Source organism: Poecile atricapillus, chromosome 1, assembly GCF_030490865.1.
Source record: "Poecile atricapillus isolate bPoeAtr1 chromosome 1, bPoeAtr1.hap1, whole genome shotgun sequence".
Lineage (NCBI taxonomy): Eukaryota > Metazoa > Chordata > Aves > Passeriformes > Paridae > Poecile > Poecile atricapillus.
In genome coordinates this window covers 173716586-173730530 of record NC_081249.1, presented here as the reverse complement: position 1 = coordinate 173730530, position 13945 = coordinate 173716586, and the positions used below count along the sequence as shown (strand labels likewise).

The following is a 13945-nucleotide window of genomic DNA, read 5'->3' as shown; positions in this document are numbered from 1 at the left end:
CCTTTCTTGTGTACACAGAGCAGCAATGCTGTCCTTAGCAATGACAGATTAAGTGCTGCTGCTTTACCTGCTTGCCTAGAGTTATTTACACAGGTACCAGGGAGGATGCCTCGGTGAAGGAAGCACTTTGTTACCCTCTCCAGCAAATGCATCTCGAGTTATGTCCAGAGAGAACTGCCTCCTCCACAGCATCAGGGCATCAGGCAAGGGGCTAAAACATACTCACAGCATTATGCATCCAGTGATGAAAACCACCTGTTTGTGAGCCTGTTCTATGGTCTCTGCCAAAGACTGGCAGTCTGTCCTGACCATTTCTCATGCAGATATATTAGCATACATGGACTGCATTTCTTTAGAATATGAGCAGAAACCTGCAGTATTTGTTGGAGAGTACTTTGATTTAAACAATACATAATTCCTGATCTTGATGGAGGAGGGCAGTTTCTTCCTACAGGTTGCTTTGTTATGAGAATCTCAAATCTAGTCTCAGCAGAAAGGCAATGCAGTGAGTAGATTCCCACCAGATGATGATATCCCCTGCACAGCACAAGCCAACTTCATACCCTAACACCCCATGCCTTGTCCATCGTGTTCAGCTGAGGTGCAAACTCCTCACACACGAGCAGGGAGCCAAACAAACAGTGCCTTTCCTTTGGTCTTGACACCTGTCAACAACATTAAACACATCCGTCTCTCCTGCTCCGCAGGCTTTCTAATGAAGCGGCTGCAGGCAAGGAAGAGGCATTAAGAGAGGGAGCACTGCAAAAGTAAAATGAAAATAGGCTGCTCTGGGAGATCAACAGAGATTAGGACTGGATATCCCTGGGCTCAGTTTTACTGTGAGCATACTAATGCCCACATCTCCAATTGAAATACTCTGGAAACCTCCTCTGCAGCCTCCAAGAACACAATGCAAAATAATAATTCCATCAAGATAGGTCACAAATAGGAAAGAGGAGGAAGGGTTGATTTTTGTGGTTATTATTATTTTTCTGAACTATAAGTAAAGAATGGAAAAATACGCAGAAAATTTTAAAAAAAAATTGTCAAGGTTTCAAAGTCAGGCACTTTCATAAGTTAGGAAATGTCAGTGCCAACAGTTTTGAGAATTCCATATAAAATGCCTAGGATTTTGTTTTTCAGAACCTGATTTTTATGGAGATCCAATCCCTTCCAGACTCAATCTTCTAAAAACCCAAATTCTGACTTTCCAGCTACCCCTCAACAACAAATCAACTCAACTACCTGCAGGTTACTTGCTAAATCATTTCAACTCACTCAGTCCAACCCTTATATTGCTTCCTGACTTCAAGTCTCTGAAAATGAAATCCTGCTGCTCCATGTCTCCAGCACACATCCCACGCTGCCACAGCACTCCCAGAATCACTGTCTGTGCTGTCCTTCAACCACGTGTTTTTCACAACTCCTTGAACTAAGTTGTGGGGCACTTACCCTGTCCTTCCTCTGAGCTCTTCTCCAGCTTGCTTCCAACCACAAGAATCTCACTAGAGCATTTAGGCTGTTTTGTTCTGCGATCCGACACCGATGAGCACAATAAAGCTCTGGGCTCCTAAGCACTGGCAAAATAGAAATAAACAGGAAAATAATATAATATGCCTAATGAAGAGGAGGCAGGAAAATGGCCAGCTGTGTCTCTCTGCCTTTCTATCACATAAAACACATATACATATATTTATATTTAAATATGTTGAAATAGATATATGTACCTGCTCCCTACATCTGGCGAAAAAACCCTCTCTGACTATATTTTTATTTTGGAATGTCTCAATTTACCAAACAGAAACATTTCATCCAGACAAGTATTCAATTAAATTCCTTTGAAAAACAGGCAAGCTTCCACTGGAGCTATGCCAGCCCCAGCTTCTGAGCAGCCCAGCTGGTAATCTCCTGAGGACCAGGGCTTCCAGCTCCCACAGTTTCAACAAATCTTGATAGATAAATTGCCTGAAGATTAAGGAGCCTTGGGCTTATGATGTCCCCAGTCCAGAGCAGAGTACCAGGCACAGCACAGTCATGGTGACTGGGGAGCTCAGAGATACCAGGGTCATGGCTACAGCCATGGCCAGAGCTCCAGTATCCAACAACTTCAGCTCCAGTCCTTTTTTACAGGCAATTTCAAACTCTTGGAACATCAAGGTTCCCTGAGAAATCAAAATACTTTTCTCCTTCCAGCTCTATTGCATACATATGTGGCAAACAAAAGAAGATTCTTTGTGATCTTTTGCTCTCCTTCAGCTGTTCCTTATTACTGTACATTCAACTTTGTTCTTTTGTGCAAATTATTTTGCTGTTTTTTTGTGAAAGACACCATTTTTCTACCTGCATTTGAACAGTTCCCAGCATAATGAGATCCAGATATTAGTTGTATATGGTTCTGTAATACAAACAACACGGTGTTATCATTTTCTTTTTTCCCTCCTTAGAGAGAAGTTTATTGAAAAATCAAAGCCTTCCATCTAATCATTTTCACTCTGTTAGCTGTAGGCAACATTTGTTGGATAGTAATTAATATAATATAAAAGTATCTAAATTTTGCATGCATATTGTTTCTTATTTTTTCACAGACTGTGTTCTTCCCCCAGCTGAAAAGCTAAAAATGAGAATTTACTTCCCATGTTCTCACCTCCCCTCCTCTACTTTATACCATATTGCAACTTGTCATATTATATTGTGAATAACTTAAGAACTATTTGACATATTAGTTACACATTTATGTTGCTGAGCCTTTTTCCTTCACTATTTTTAGAGACCAATTTTACATGTCATGATATTCGTATCTATATTTATACTGAATATGTTTAATTTTTTTTTCTTACCATATTTAGTTCAAGGCTTTTACTGATGATAGGCAGAAAAAAAAAAGAGCTATTTATCAGACCTTCATTTCACAAGGCAGATGGATAAATTTTAGTTCTACTGGGAAATGATACTATTCTAACTAGACACAGGTGAGTTATTTAATTTTATATTTTATACCTCTAATTTTATATTTTGTAATTGAAATGTAAATAATTTATTAAAAATAAAAGTCGCCTCTCAGAAAAGTTACTGCTAAAATCAAAACAAATTTCTCTGGGGCTCTATTTACAATGCCAAAAGAATTGCATAAGCACGATTCCTGACTTTCATGAATGTAACCAGGGTGGTTATGCCCCAGAACTGAATAATAATTAAAAGTTAGATATTGGCAGCTTCAGGCTTGTTTTTCCCCAGGAGCCCAAGGGGTAAGCTTTAGAAGGCAAACTTCACAACAGCCACTTCATTACAGAAAGAACCTGCATCTGATCCCCAGAAAGGCACTCAAAACTAACATCTCTGTGGCGATGCAAGCATGGCCCACATGAAGAGAGGATACGGTTTCATGCTGCCAACCATAAGTTGGCATTCCCAACATGAGTTTACAAAATAGATTTCATTTGGGACACTTTCATCCATCTTTCTCACTGTGCCTGTACAGCAAAGGTGTTCAGCTCTCTGAATACCCCTATGTGACCTAAACAAAAACTGCAGTCGGCCCAGGGAGCTGAAGCAGAGGAGGAAGTTCTGGGAGCAGTTTCTAGGCAGAAGACAACAACTTTGATGGTATCCCAGCTGGATGGGGCTGATGTGGGCACACAGCTGGATCCAGTGTCTCTTGGCTTCAGCATCCTCTGCTGACATTCTTCTGCCCAGAGCTGGGGATTCGGGTTATCTGTCACCCCAACAGCAAAGCCTTTCTATCAAACATGTGGCATCACCTCAGCTTAACAGCTCACAAACCATTATGTTTGCCATCATTTACATTTCCATCATTTACATTTCCATCATTTACATTTCCTTTTTCCTCTGCAACCATGAGGGCTAGAAATATTTTTTAAAAATGAAATTTGAGAACTGCAAATCAATATGCCTCTAGCTGTTGAGGCTTTCATACTTGTATTATCTTAGTAGCTACTGTACTCACCAAGTATCAAAAGTAATGATACTCTGCAATATATTAAGGAGTCCTCTGGAGATGAAAGGCTCAGGGCCTGATGATTTTTGTTCTTGAGCCATGGCATGTCAAAGAACAAAGTGAGCCTGGTAGGGATTTACAGAGATTAAAAGTACACGCAGACATGTACACACAAAAATCACTATGGAAAATGTGCTGCCTAACTCTGCATGAGTGAACCCAACAGCTCAGGCACCTTGCAAAGCTCCATTGGGAAGAGGGAAGTACTGCAAGGGACATTCCTGGGTGTCCACTCACTGTAAGCCTGGGCCGAGGTAAGAGGCTGTGCTTGGCTCCCGGAGCCACGGCGAGAAGAAGGGCAGCAGCACCGGGCTTGGCCGGAAACATTCCCGGTTGTGTCCCAAAGCAAACTGCAATAAAACAAACTGCTAATGAGGATGCAACCTGACCCTCTGCAGAGTGCCTGCCCAAGGACTGCGGGGCTCTAGGGGAAGGGAAGGACTGTGTCCGGGGAAACTCCAAGCTCAAGGGGATTTTTTTAAAAGAGCAACCAAAAAAAATGTTTGGGTACTTTGCCGGTAATAAAAGTTACTCACGAAGTAACAAAGAGCAAATAGTGCTTTGAAGGAAGAAGTCTGTTAAACAAAGAACTTAACTCTGCAGAAAGATCTCCTTTTTAACACTAATGTTAACATTTCATTTTTTGTAAGAAATCCCAGTGAATCTTCCCTTAAGACTCTCCACTCCAGACAGGATGCTTCTCTTTTTTTTCCTTCTCTGCCTGCCGATGTACTCTCCTTTCCAGGAAAGAAACGCATTTTTATTCACACTTTCTGCTTTTCTTCATTAGGCTGCTTATCACACTGTTACACAAACCATTCTCAGAGCTATTACAGCCTAGGGACAAACATCTAGATTTTACTATTTTACAGCAGGAGATCAGCAGCTCCAGGAGACTGAAGAACCCATGAGCAAACACCTATGACAGCATTCACAACCTTGTATCTGGTTTTGTTTTGTTTTCATTTTAAATAACAAGAAAACAATCCAGAAGCCACTGCTAAGGGAGAAAAAGGAATGTATTCAATGTAGTGAAAGGCAACCTGTCATTCTGACACATTCTTGGTTTTCTGGAAGTCAAGTTAACAGTCATACTTGGCAAGGAAGATTTGATGGCATAAGGCACTTGGTTTGTGGAAGGATATCAGAGGTAGCTATTTTGATTAGAAGTGCAATGATAAACTTGGATAGCGCCCTGTAAAGAAACTGTGACAGCCAAGAGTAATCCAGGATGTAAGAAGTTTGGGGACTGATGAACAAGGGAGAGGATCATAGAAATGTAAATGATCCTGGAATAATGCTAATCAAACCCAAAAGATTCTGTGAGCAGTTAAGCATGGGCTTAAACTTAAGTATTGGAAATATCTCATTGAAGGTAACAGGCATGAACACAGTCCTTTAACACCTTGGAATTATGGATGTCTGTTTTCCCAAGTTTCTGGACACATACCACCACTAGTACTTCTGCTTTAAAAAGGAGCAAACACACAGGGATATCAAGGAACACACAATGGAGTAGTTGGGGAAGTTTACTGAGCAAACACGCCATGTCCTTTGGAACCGAGATGGGAACAGAGATCTTCTGACCGCTGAGCTGATGGGCTGAGCAGCATCTCTGCATGGTATCATCTCCTAATCCTTGCTGTGTATTCAGTGCACTTAGAGGCTGGCTGGTGTGACTGTGCCAGTCAGCCACAAAAGCAGTGAAAGGGAACAGGAAAGCAGGAGTGTGTCTCACCCATACAAAAGTAAGTTGCTCCCCTTTGTTACTGTCCCTCTGAATAAAAGGTAGCTGAGAGAAATTTCCTTCTTGGGATTGTTCCTGGACTAGCAAATGCAAAGCCACCTGCTGCAGACGGTATTTAAGCCTTAATAAAGAACTGTAATGAAATTCAGGTCCAGGTGCTCAATGATAGTTCCACTATACAGAACATATTTTTCCTATTTATTTTCTTGCTCAGATTTCACCTGTAAAAAAGGAACACTAAGGCAGCTCCTCAATCTCAGCCTGTTAAATCCTCAATTCAGCTGCCATACTCACAAAGAAGATTTTCCAACAAAGGAATCGACAGCTTTCCATTGCAATTGCAACACCAGAGAATCCCAAAATGCATTTTCCTGTGACGTTGTCCTCAGCAGTTCCAGGTACATTAACGAGATGAGGTCTGTGACACATCACAACCCCAAAAGTTTCCCACCTAAGCCTAGGAATGGAATAAGCAATCCATCACACAGTGTGACACGTTCCCCAAAACACACACACACTCAAAACCTGAAAGTGGTGTCAGAATGTTTATTGAAGAGGGCAATCTGACTGGCTGAACCGACCTGGGTAGCCGGTAACTTTTAACATAAGCAAACAGAGATACTGTAAACCTGCTGTGCATGGAAACTGTGTTTATACTTAAATTGGACTTGGAAGACTGAAATAACTTTCTAGAAAAATATAGCTTAAGTTCCCAGGAGCTCTGACTGACCTTGAGATCATTCTGAAAAAAACAGAAATATGTAGACATATACAGTGATGCAAATGGAGTTACACAAATATTTTCGAAGTCAGCTAATAAAATACATATCCTTGCCTATTTTTTATGATAGCTTTGCAAACATACTTTTAAAACCACACTTTTCAGCCCCACCAAGCATTTTTTTTGCCACTTGCGTTATCAGAACCGATCGTAAGCATTCTGCAATGGAAGTGCTGCCTCATTTACTCCTTAGTGAGTTTTGTAATTGCTGGATCTATTCCTTTTAGATAGACTGCTGAAATTCTTACTACCACATGACAACACAATAAGCTTTCTTAGTGATGCAGTGGAAGACAAAAAAATGAAAAGATACAAGAAACTTCAGATTTTTCTCAGTGCGGCCAAATACACTGACAAAGTATTTTGATTGATATGGCACCTAAATTGCTGTACACAGGCACATCTGCATGGAAAATGATCACCAATCAGAGAGATAACAACCACTGTAAATTGTGAGCTCTGTTGCTCACAAACCTAATTATTAATAATTAATTTTTAGGAATATTAAAGCACTCAGAGTAATGTAACCTAATGTTGCATAACTGTGATCAAACTTCTACAAAAACCAGGAAATTGCTAAATCTAATAGTGTTTTGCTTAAAAAATAATGACACAAAAGGAGAAGGGATAACTATTTTATAACTTGAAAACAGCCAGGGGATTCTAAGCGATCTGCACTTATTTTTCTTACGTGGACTGGGTGCATGGCCACTACTGGAAGCTGACCCTGAAAAGAGAAAGTTGGAGATGCATCAAAGGAGGGATTGCAGGTTATCCATGAATCGGCATTTGTACCTGCCTTTTCCATACCACTCATCCAATCTCCACTTGCCATGAAAGCACCATACATGCAGGCAGAAGGGACTGTGCTTTCCACAGCAAGGTGCTCATTCTGCAAGGCCTGATGATGCCCAGGAATGGGACAACCTGGGAGCTCGTACATCTCATCAAGGCTTTGGAGGAGGGGGGTGGGCTTCAGTTCAGTGCCAGCATACCCCACAAATTTTGGTGTAAAGTGTGGGAATAACTGACCCTCTGACAAAATCCGCCAAGCTCCTGAGAAAACAGGATTGCAAATAGGTGTTTCTGGAGAATTAGCCTACTCCATGACGGACGTGGGTGAGGACCAGTCTCCTCTTCCCTTCCTGCAGCGAGAGGAAAAGAACAAATGGCCTTAAGATGAGAGAGGAGATTCAGAATAGATAGTAGAGGCATTTTTTCACTATTATAATGGTCAGACATTGCAACGGGCTGCCATGGAGATGGTGGAGTCAGCAGTTCAAGAGCTGCCCGGATCTGGCACTGGGCGATGTGGTTTATCGGTTTAAGGGTTACAGGGACAGTGCTAGGTGGACGCCTGAACCGGATGATCTTACAGGTCTCTTCCAACGTCGGTGATTCTGTGGATAAAGGCGGCGAGGCTGCTGTGTCCCGGTTTCGGGGGTGAAACTCAGCTTTCGGTGAGAGGGAGGAGGGCAGAGGCCGGAGAGCGCCGCAGCCGCGTCCCGTCAGCTCCGGTGCCGCTCCCGGCCCGTCCGCCAGCGGCTGCGCGCGCCTCTCCCCTTCCTCCTCCTCCTCCTCCTGCCGCGGCCGCTGCCCCCCCGGCAGGGATGGAGGCCATCGAGGAGCTGGCGGTCCAGCCCTGCACCTCCTCCCTCTACCTGCGGCCTTTCCGCCTCTCTTACCGGCAGGTGAGTGGCGCCGCCGGCCCGCCCGCCGTGCCCGTCCCCGCGGGGCCCCTCAGCGCCCGCCTGCGCCATTTTGGAGCAGCGCCGCTGCCACCTCATGGCGCCGCCCGCCCCGCTCCGCCCGCAGCACCCCCGGGGCGGCCGCGCTGCCCCCCGCGCTCCCTCGGCCCGCCCTGAGGAGGGGCTCGGGGACGGCAGCACAGGTGGCCCGACAGACCGTGGGGTCGCTGCCTGGGCCCGCTGCCTGTCGCCGTGGGTGTCCCCTGTGGCTGCCCCCGCTGCGAGACTGGGGCTGTCACTTTCACTCCGTGCTGGTGTTTGGGTTCACCTCTCGATGCGGGCCTTGCTTTGGTGTGGATTGTTCACATTTCGAGCCCTTTGTTGGCCAGACCTCGGCAGGCCGTCACTTTCATTCACGAGTGTTTAGGGGTCTGGGACATCTCTCTCAGAACAGACACTGGGAGCTGTACTGCTCAGTCTAGGGAAGAGGAGACTGAGAGGAGCTCTCAGTAATGCATATAAACATCTCAAAGGTGGGTGCCAAGAGGATGGTCCCAGATCCTTTTCAGTGATGCCCAGTGACAGGATGAGGAGCAGTGGCCGTAAACACAAATTTCACTTTAACATAAGGAAGAACTTTACATTGAGGAGCAGGCTGCCCAGGGAGGCCATGGAGTCTCCCTCTCTGGAGACATTCCAGATCCATCTGGACTGATTGCTGTGTTACCTGCTCCAGGTCACCCTGCATTGAGAGGGAGCTTGGACCACCCTGACTATTCTGTGATTCTGTGAATAGCATCAATGCCTGCAGGTGGAAAGCAGGGAAGGAAATCCTGTCCCTTATCATGTTTATATCAACATGAGTCACCTTTCACAAGATCGCTGAGAACTGGTACCTCCAACATTGGAAGGAATGCAAGCTGTGAAAGGAAAGTAACTTCTCACAGCACAAAGCCTCGCATGTTCCTCGGAAGCTTTCCTGGTTGTTGGCTGGTCCAGGGTGAGCTTTTACCCAGGCAGAGTGGTGGAAGGGGAAATGGAGAGTTTGGACAGCCCCAGAAATGCATGGTTGAAAGCACATCTCTCATTCCTTCTTTGCTTTGCTTCTAAACACATCAGTTGGAAAGGCAGAAGAGGAATGTATTGAGTCCAGCAGTGAGATAAAGTACAGAAAATGAAAAGCAAGGGTTCAAATGGGTTTCATCAAAGCAGATGAGCTGATTTTTTAACATTTTAACAAATACATTTTATACATGATTTTCCTAAAGAAAGGTCTCTTCTCATTGGTTGGGATAAATAAACCATTTTGATTCATGAACAGCTGACAGCTTTACACTGAATTATGTCTTTTAGGTATCAGAGGTAAACCTGAAAAACATTCTTTCATGTTCTGAATATTTGCTGGCTTCACTTACAAGTGATAGGTCTTACTACTTAATTTCATTTTCATTTCTGAGTCATGCTCTATTTACATGAAAAACGGGATTTAATTAAAATGTTTGAAACAGTATTGCAAAATTACATTTAATTGAATAGACGTGCCTTAGATGTGATGAGTATTGTAAAGAAGAAATAAGGATATGTTTGGTCATGTGCTGTGAATTGACAGAGACCAGCATTGCCACTAAATGAAGTAGACTTGCCCTTCTTGCTACTTCCACCCCTTGCACAAGTGTCTGTGCAGCAACTGAGTGAGCTGGACCAGGGTCAAACCTAATCTAGCCAAAAAAAGAAGTCAATTTTAAGCTAAACAAGATCAGTGATTCAGTTCATTATGCTGGCAGAGGGGAGGTGGTAATGTGGTAGTTAGGGATGAGTGTTTGAGGCCTGCTGAGGGCAGAGATTGTTTCTCTTGGCTGCAGCACTGTCTTAAAATGAACTTGAAAATGTAGTTTCTATGACATCTGTACAGAGGCTGGCTTGGGTCCAACCTACTGAGAGCATGAGCTGAGTGTGAGCACAACTGTGTACCTGATCTGAGAAACAGGCCCTATGTTTATTGAAACATATTTTGCATTTAAAAATGACTTACTAACCAGAGGAAATACTAAATATTTTCAGTCATTTGACTAATTGTTTCAAAAGCATTTAGGTCTGCTGAAAACCCCATTAAACAGTCAAGTGTCTAGAATCCAAGAGAGTTAGATGCCTGTTCTGCTTAAGAATTTTTGAAAATTCCACCACTCCTCTAAAACTGACAGTTGTTTCCAAAATCCAGCCCTTGATCTTAACGCTTTTATGCTGAGTAGGTCTTCCCTTGTCCAACTATTTTGATTCACTAGCTGGAAAAAGAAAAGAAACTTTTCTTTTTCCCAGTTCCTAATTGCTGTGTCTTACAGTAATATTCATTTCCCCCTTCCATGAATTCCCTGCACTTGCTTGCTGAACCTGACCCAAATCTACCAAAAAAGTCTTTCTGGATAACAGAATAATCTAATGGGGAAAACTTGAATAACGGCATTTGTTGCACGGTGGAAACTGAAATTAGTATGGATACTTAAATTATGCAATATGTGGCATTATGCTGTAATTGGGAAGCTTGGGGTGGTCTAACAGGCACATTTTGTGAATCTGTGACACATCCCCTATAATTCATTGTAGTCTGAAGAAGATTTATTGATGTATTTTTTGGTGTTTATATAATACTAATGAAGGATAATTGGGGCCTTGAAGACTGAGAATTTGAAACCTATTTTCGAAGAGGTATATTCCTAAAATAGGCATTGATGTTTAACATATATCTTCTGTCAAAGGGCATTCAGAGTGAGAGGTTTTTTTCTTCATTTGTTTTCTTTCACAACTACTGCTTTTCTTTACAAATAGGAAATTGAAAGAATTTTTGCATACAGTGTAGGATTTTGAGATTATTTCTAAGCATTCATGAACACTTAAGCAACAGCATTGATTTCTAGACATTTCATATCAAAATTATGCTACTTGTGTGGAGATAATTTGAATCCTACTACTATATCTAATACAGCAAGGTCTTAAACATAAACTTCATTATTTTAAAGATAAATTTAGATAGATGATTTACATTTTAGTGTACCCTGCTAGTCTGATTTTATCCATTCAACCTACATTCCACTGAGGTGTAAACTACTGTTGTTCTAGCAGCTGACAGACCGCTCAAAATCTGTAAGACATCAGAAGAGGATCCATTTGGGGGCTGAAATCCAAACAAAATGCGGAGTAAATTAGCTCAGTTGGTCAAAGCACGGTGCTAATAACACCAAGGTCACAGGCTCAGTCCCTGCATGGGCCATTCACTCCAGCTGGATCAGTGATCCTTGTGTGTCCCTTCCCACTCAGAATATTCTGTGATTCTGGAAATACTTTTGTAAACCCACACAGGTTACACATCTGAAGGAGGCTGCGGTCACACCTGATGAAGAGTGGAGCCACAGGCTCAGATCATTGGCTACCTGCTCTCAGAGGCATTTTACACATTTACAATTGCAGGCCCAAGGATTGCATTAATGTTTTGGCCAGCTGAGTATTTTCCTTGGACGTACAGATGCTCAGATTGGGAGCTGTGGACAAACTCAAGGACAGAGTTGTGTGTTCGTAGAATCCAGTCAGGCAATTACTGTCACGTTAGAGAGAACCTCAGCAGTGTCTTTGTAGGTTTGTGCTTGAGTCCCAAGTTCCCCTGTGTTTTAGAGCTTGTGTCTTCTTTTAGACTGTATTTGGTTACATGTAGAAATACTCTTCTGAAAGACCGTGAGAAAAATGGCTGTTTCTGGCTCTTTCACTGAAGTGAAGATTGTAAGAAATCATGGCAGTTCCTGAAGTTATAGCAATTTATGCCCGTGGTGGATTCTGTTCTTCCCATAGAGGGTCCTGAGAGCTTTTCATATGAAGTGTTTCATCATCCTCTCCTTCTGCCCATCTGTATTTTAAATGAAAGCAATGAGCTCTGAATTTTTCCTGTAGAGCATAAAAGTAGGTGTTTACCCTTCGGAAAGACTTCCAGGTTTCAAACCTTGCAGATTCAGGCACCTTGCAGCTTTGTGTTGGGCATCCAAGTTGTGGAAAATAGCCTGGCTTGCTGGACAGATCACTGTACCAGTCACTCATTTAAATGATTAGTTCTGTCTTTGTGTAGTGTAAAGGTAGAAATGGAAGTGCAGCCAAGGAGTTGTGGAATTCAGCAAACTGAAGTCAGATTTTGGTGAGGGCCAGTATAGAGGGGTAAAGTACAGATTAAGATTATATTTTTCAAAATAGGTGTTTGACAGAACTTCAAAAGGGACCTCAGCTTCTATTTGGGATTTTCAGCTGTCAGCCCTGCTCCACGTGGGGCCCTTAGTCAAATCAACCATGTTTGAAGTGAGTTAGCCTGGGGTTGAGAGATGGACAAGGTATCTCACTCAGCCTGAGGAACATTCTCTTCATTTTGTCAGTAGGAACCTTGTGTTCCTATATATTTTGGTTCTGCTTGGTACTGAGTGAAGAAAATTAATTTTTCTCACATAGAGGATAGCATCTGTCTAGCTTTAATGTGTACTTGCCCCCAAAAAGTGCAAATTGACTTGTTACCTAAATTGGCTTTTTTTTAAACATGCATCACCTCCTGAAGAATTGGCTTCTTTACCAGGAACTCCATGGTAAATCTCTTTTCACTTTTTCCTATTGAAGTTCTTCTGCTTTTCATAAATAATTTATTCAAGAGACCAGAGGGATGGCTAATGAGAGATTAACTCAATGCCCAAGGGCTAGGGCATTTCCCTGGGATGTGGTAGAGTCAGGCTGCAAGATCTCACTTCAATTAATATTGCTTCCCACATCACAGGAGAGTGTGCTCACTGCTGGGAAACACATTTGTGTGTAAATCTTCAGCTCTCTTTTGTGTATGCTAGGCAGGCACTAGCCTATATATTGGACAAAAAAAAAAAAAAAAGCCAAGTTTAAGAACTCTGCTGAGACTCCAAGTCATGAAGTCGACTCTTGAGTAGCAGCAGTTAAGGAGAGTCGTTAGGATTTTGAGCAGCATTAAGTATCCAAATAGGATTTTGATATAATGAAGTCTTCTTAATCAGCACCTGAGCATGGAGGGATTTCAGTGGTTCTGCATGCTGGATTTGGACCCTTACACAGGCTTTTAAGAGAGCTATGGTGGATCTTGCAGTAGCAATTTAAGAAGTTACTGCATGCTTTTCCATGTGCTAATGGTTCTTAACCCCTGGGAATCAGCAGAAGGTGGCTTTGCTCCAACTCTTGCTCTGTTGTTCCCATTCAAACCCACTGTCATCAGCCCTTTAAGCCAAATCAGTGAGATGTACACAGAAATAAGTGAATTGCCTTTGCATATTCTTTTTGGTGACCTCTTGCTAGGGACAGCACCCTTCAAAGGGGAGGCAGAGCATCTATCAGCTGGGGGGAAGCATCTAGCTGGGGGAATAATACCTTGAGCTGTTACAGAAACTTTTGTCCAGAGCTCACACATCAAAGCCTTTGTGGATCTCGCCCAGACTCCTGTACCTTTGTTTTTGAAAGTTGTTCTGGCAGGGGAGCTCTTGCCACTGTTTCCTTGCATTGTATAAACATATATGTGCGTTCTGCCCAGGAACTTTTAGAAGTTTGCCACCAGACTAGAACCAACTGTCAGTAATTTTCCCAGAGTGTTTGTATGTGAGAGAGTTTGTGTTTTGAATCTGTGGAATGGTGAATGGGCATCTGTTTCAATGATGCGGGTGGGATAAACCTCAAAA

The 13945-nt window shown here is 42.8% G+C and overlaps 1 protein-coding gene across 1 annotated transcript in view; it reads left to right on the top strand.

The window, feature by feature from the left end:
- The first annotated feature begins 7940 nt into the window (after positions 1–7940).
- The window catches only part of NUDT14 (nudix hydrolase 14), a 59403-nt gene continuing 53398 nt past the window's right edge, over positions 7941–13945 (top strand). The window contains exon 1 of the mRNA XM_058862336.1: positions 7941–8234. Coding sequence (XP_058718319.1) covers positions 8154–8234 — 81 coding nt within the window. The 5' untranslated portion in view covers positions 7941–8153. The remainder of the gene's footprint in view (positions 8235–13945) is intronic.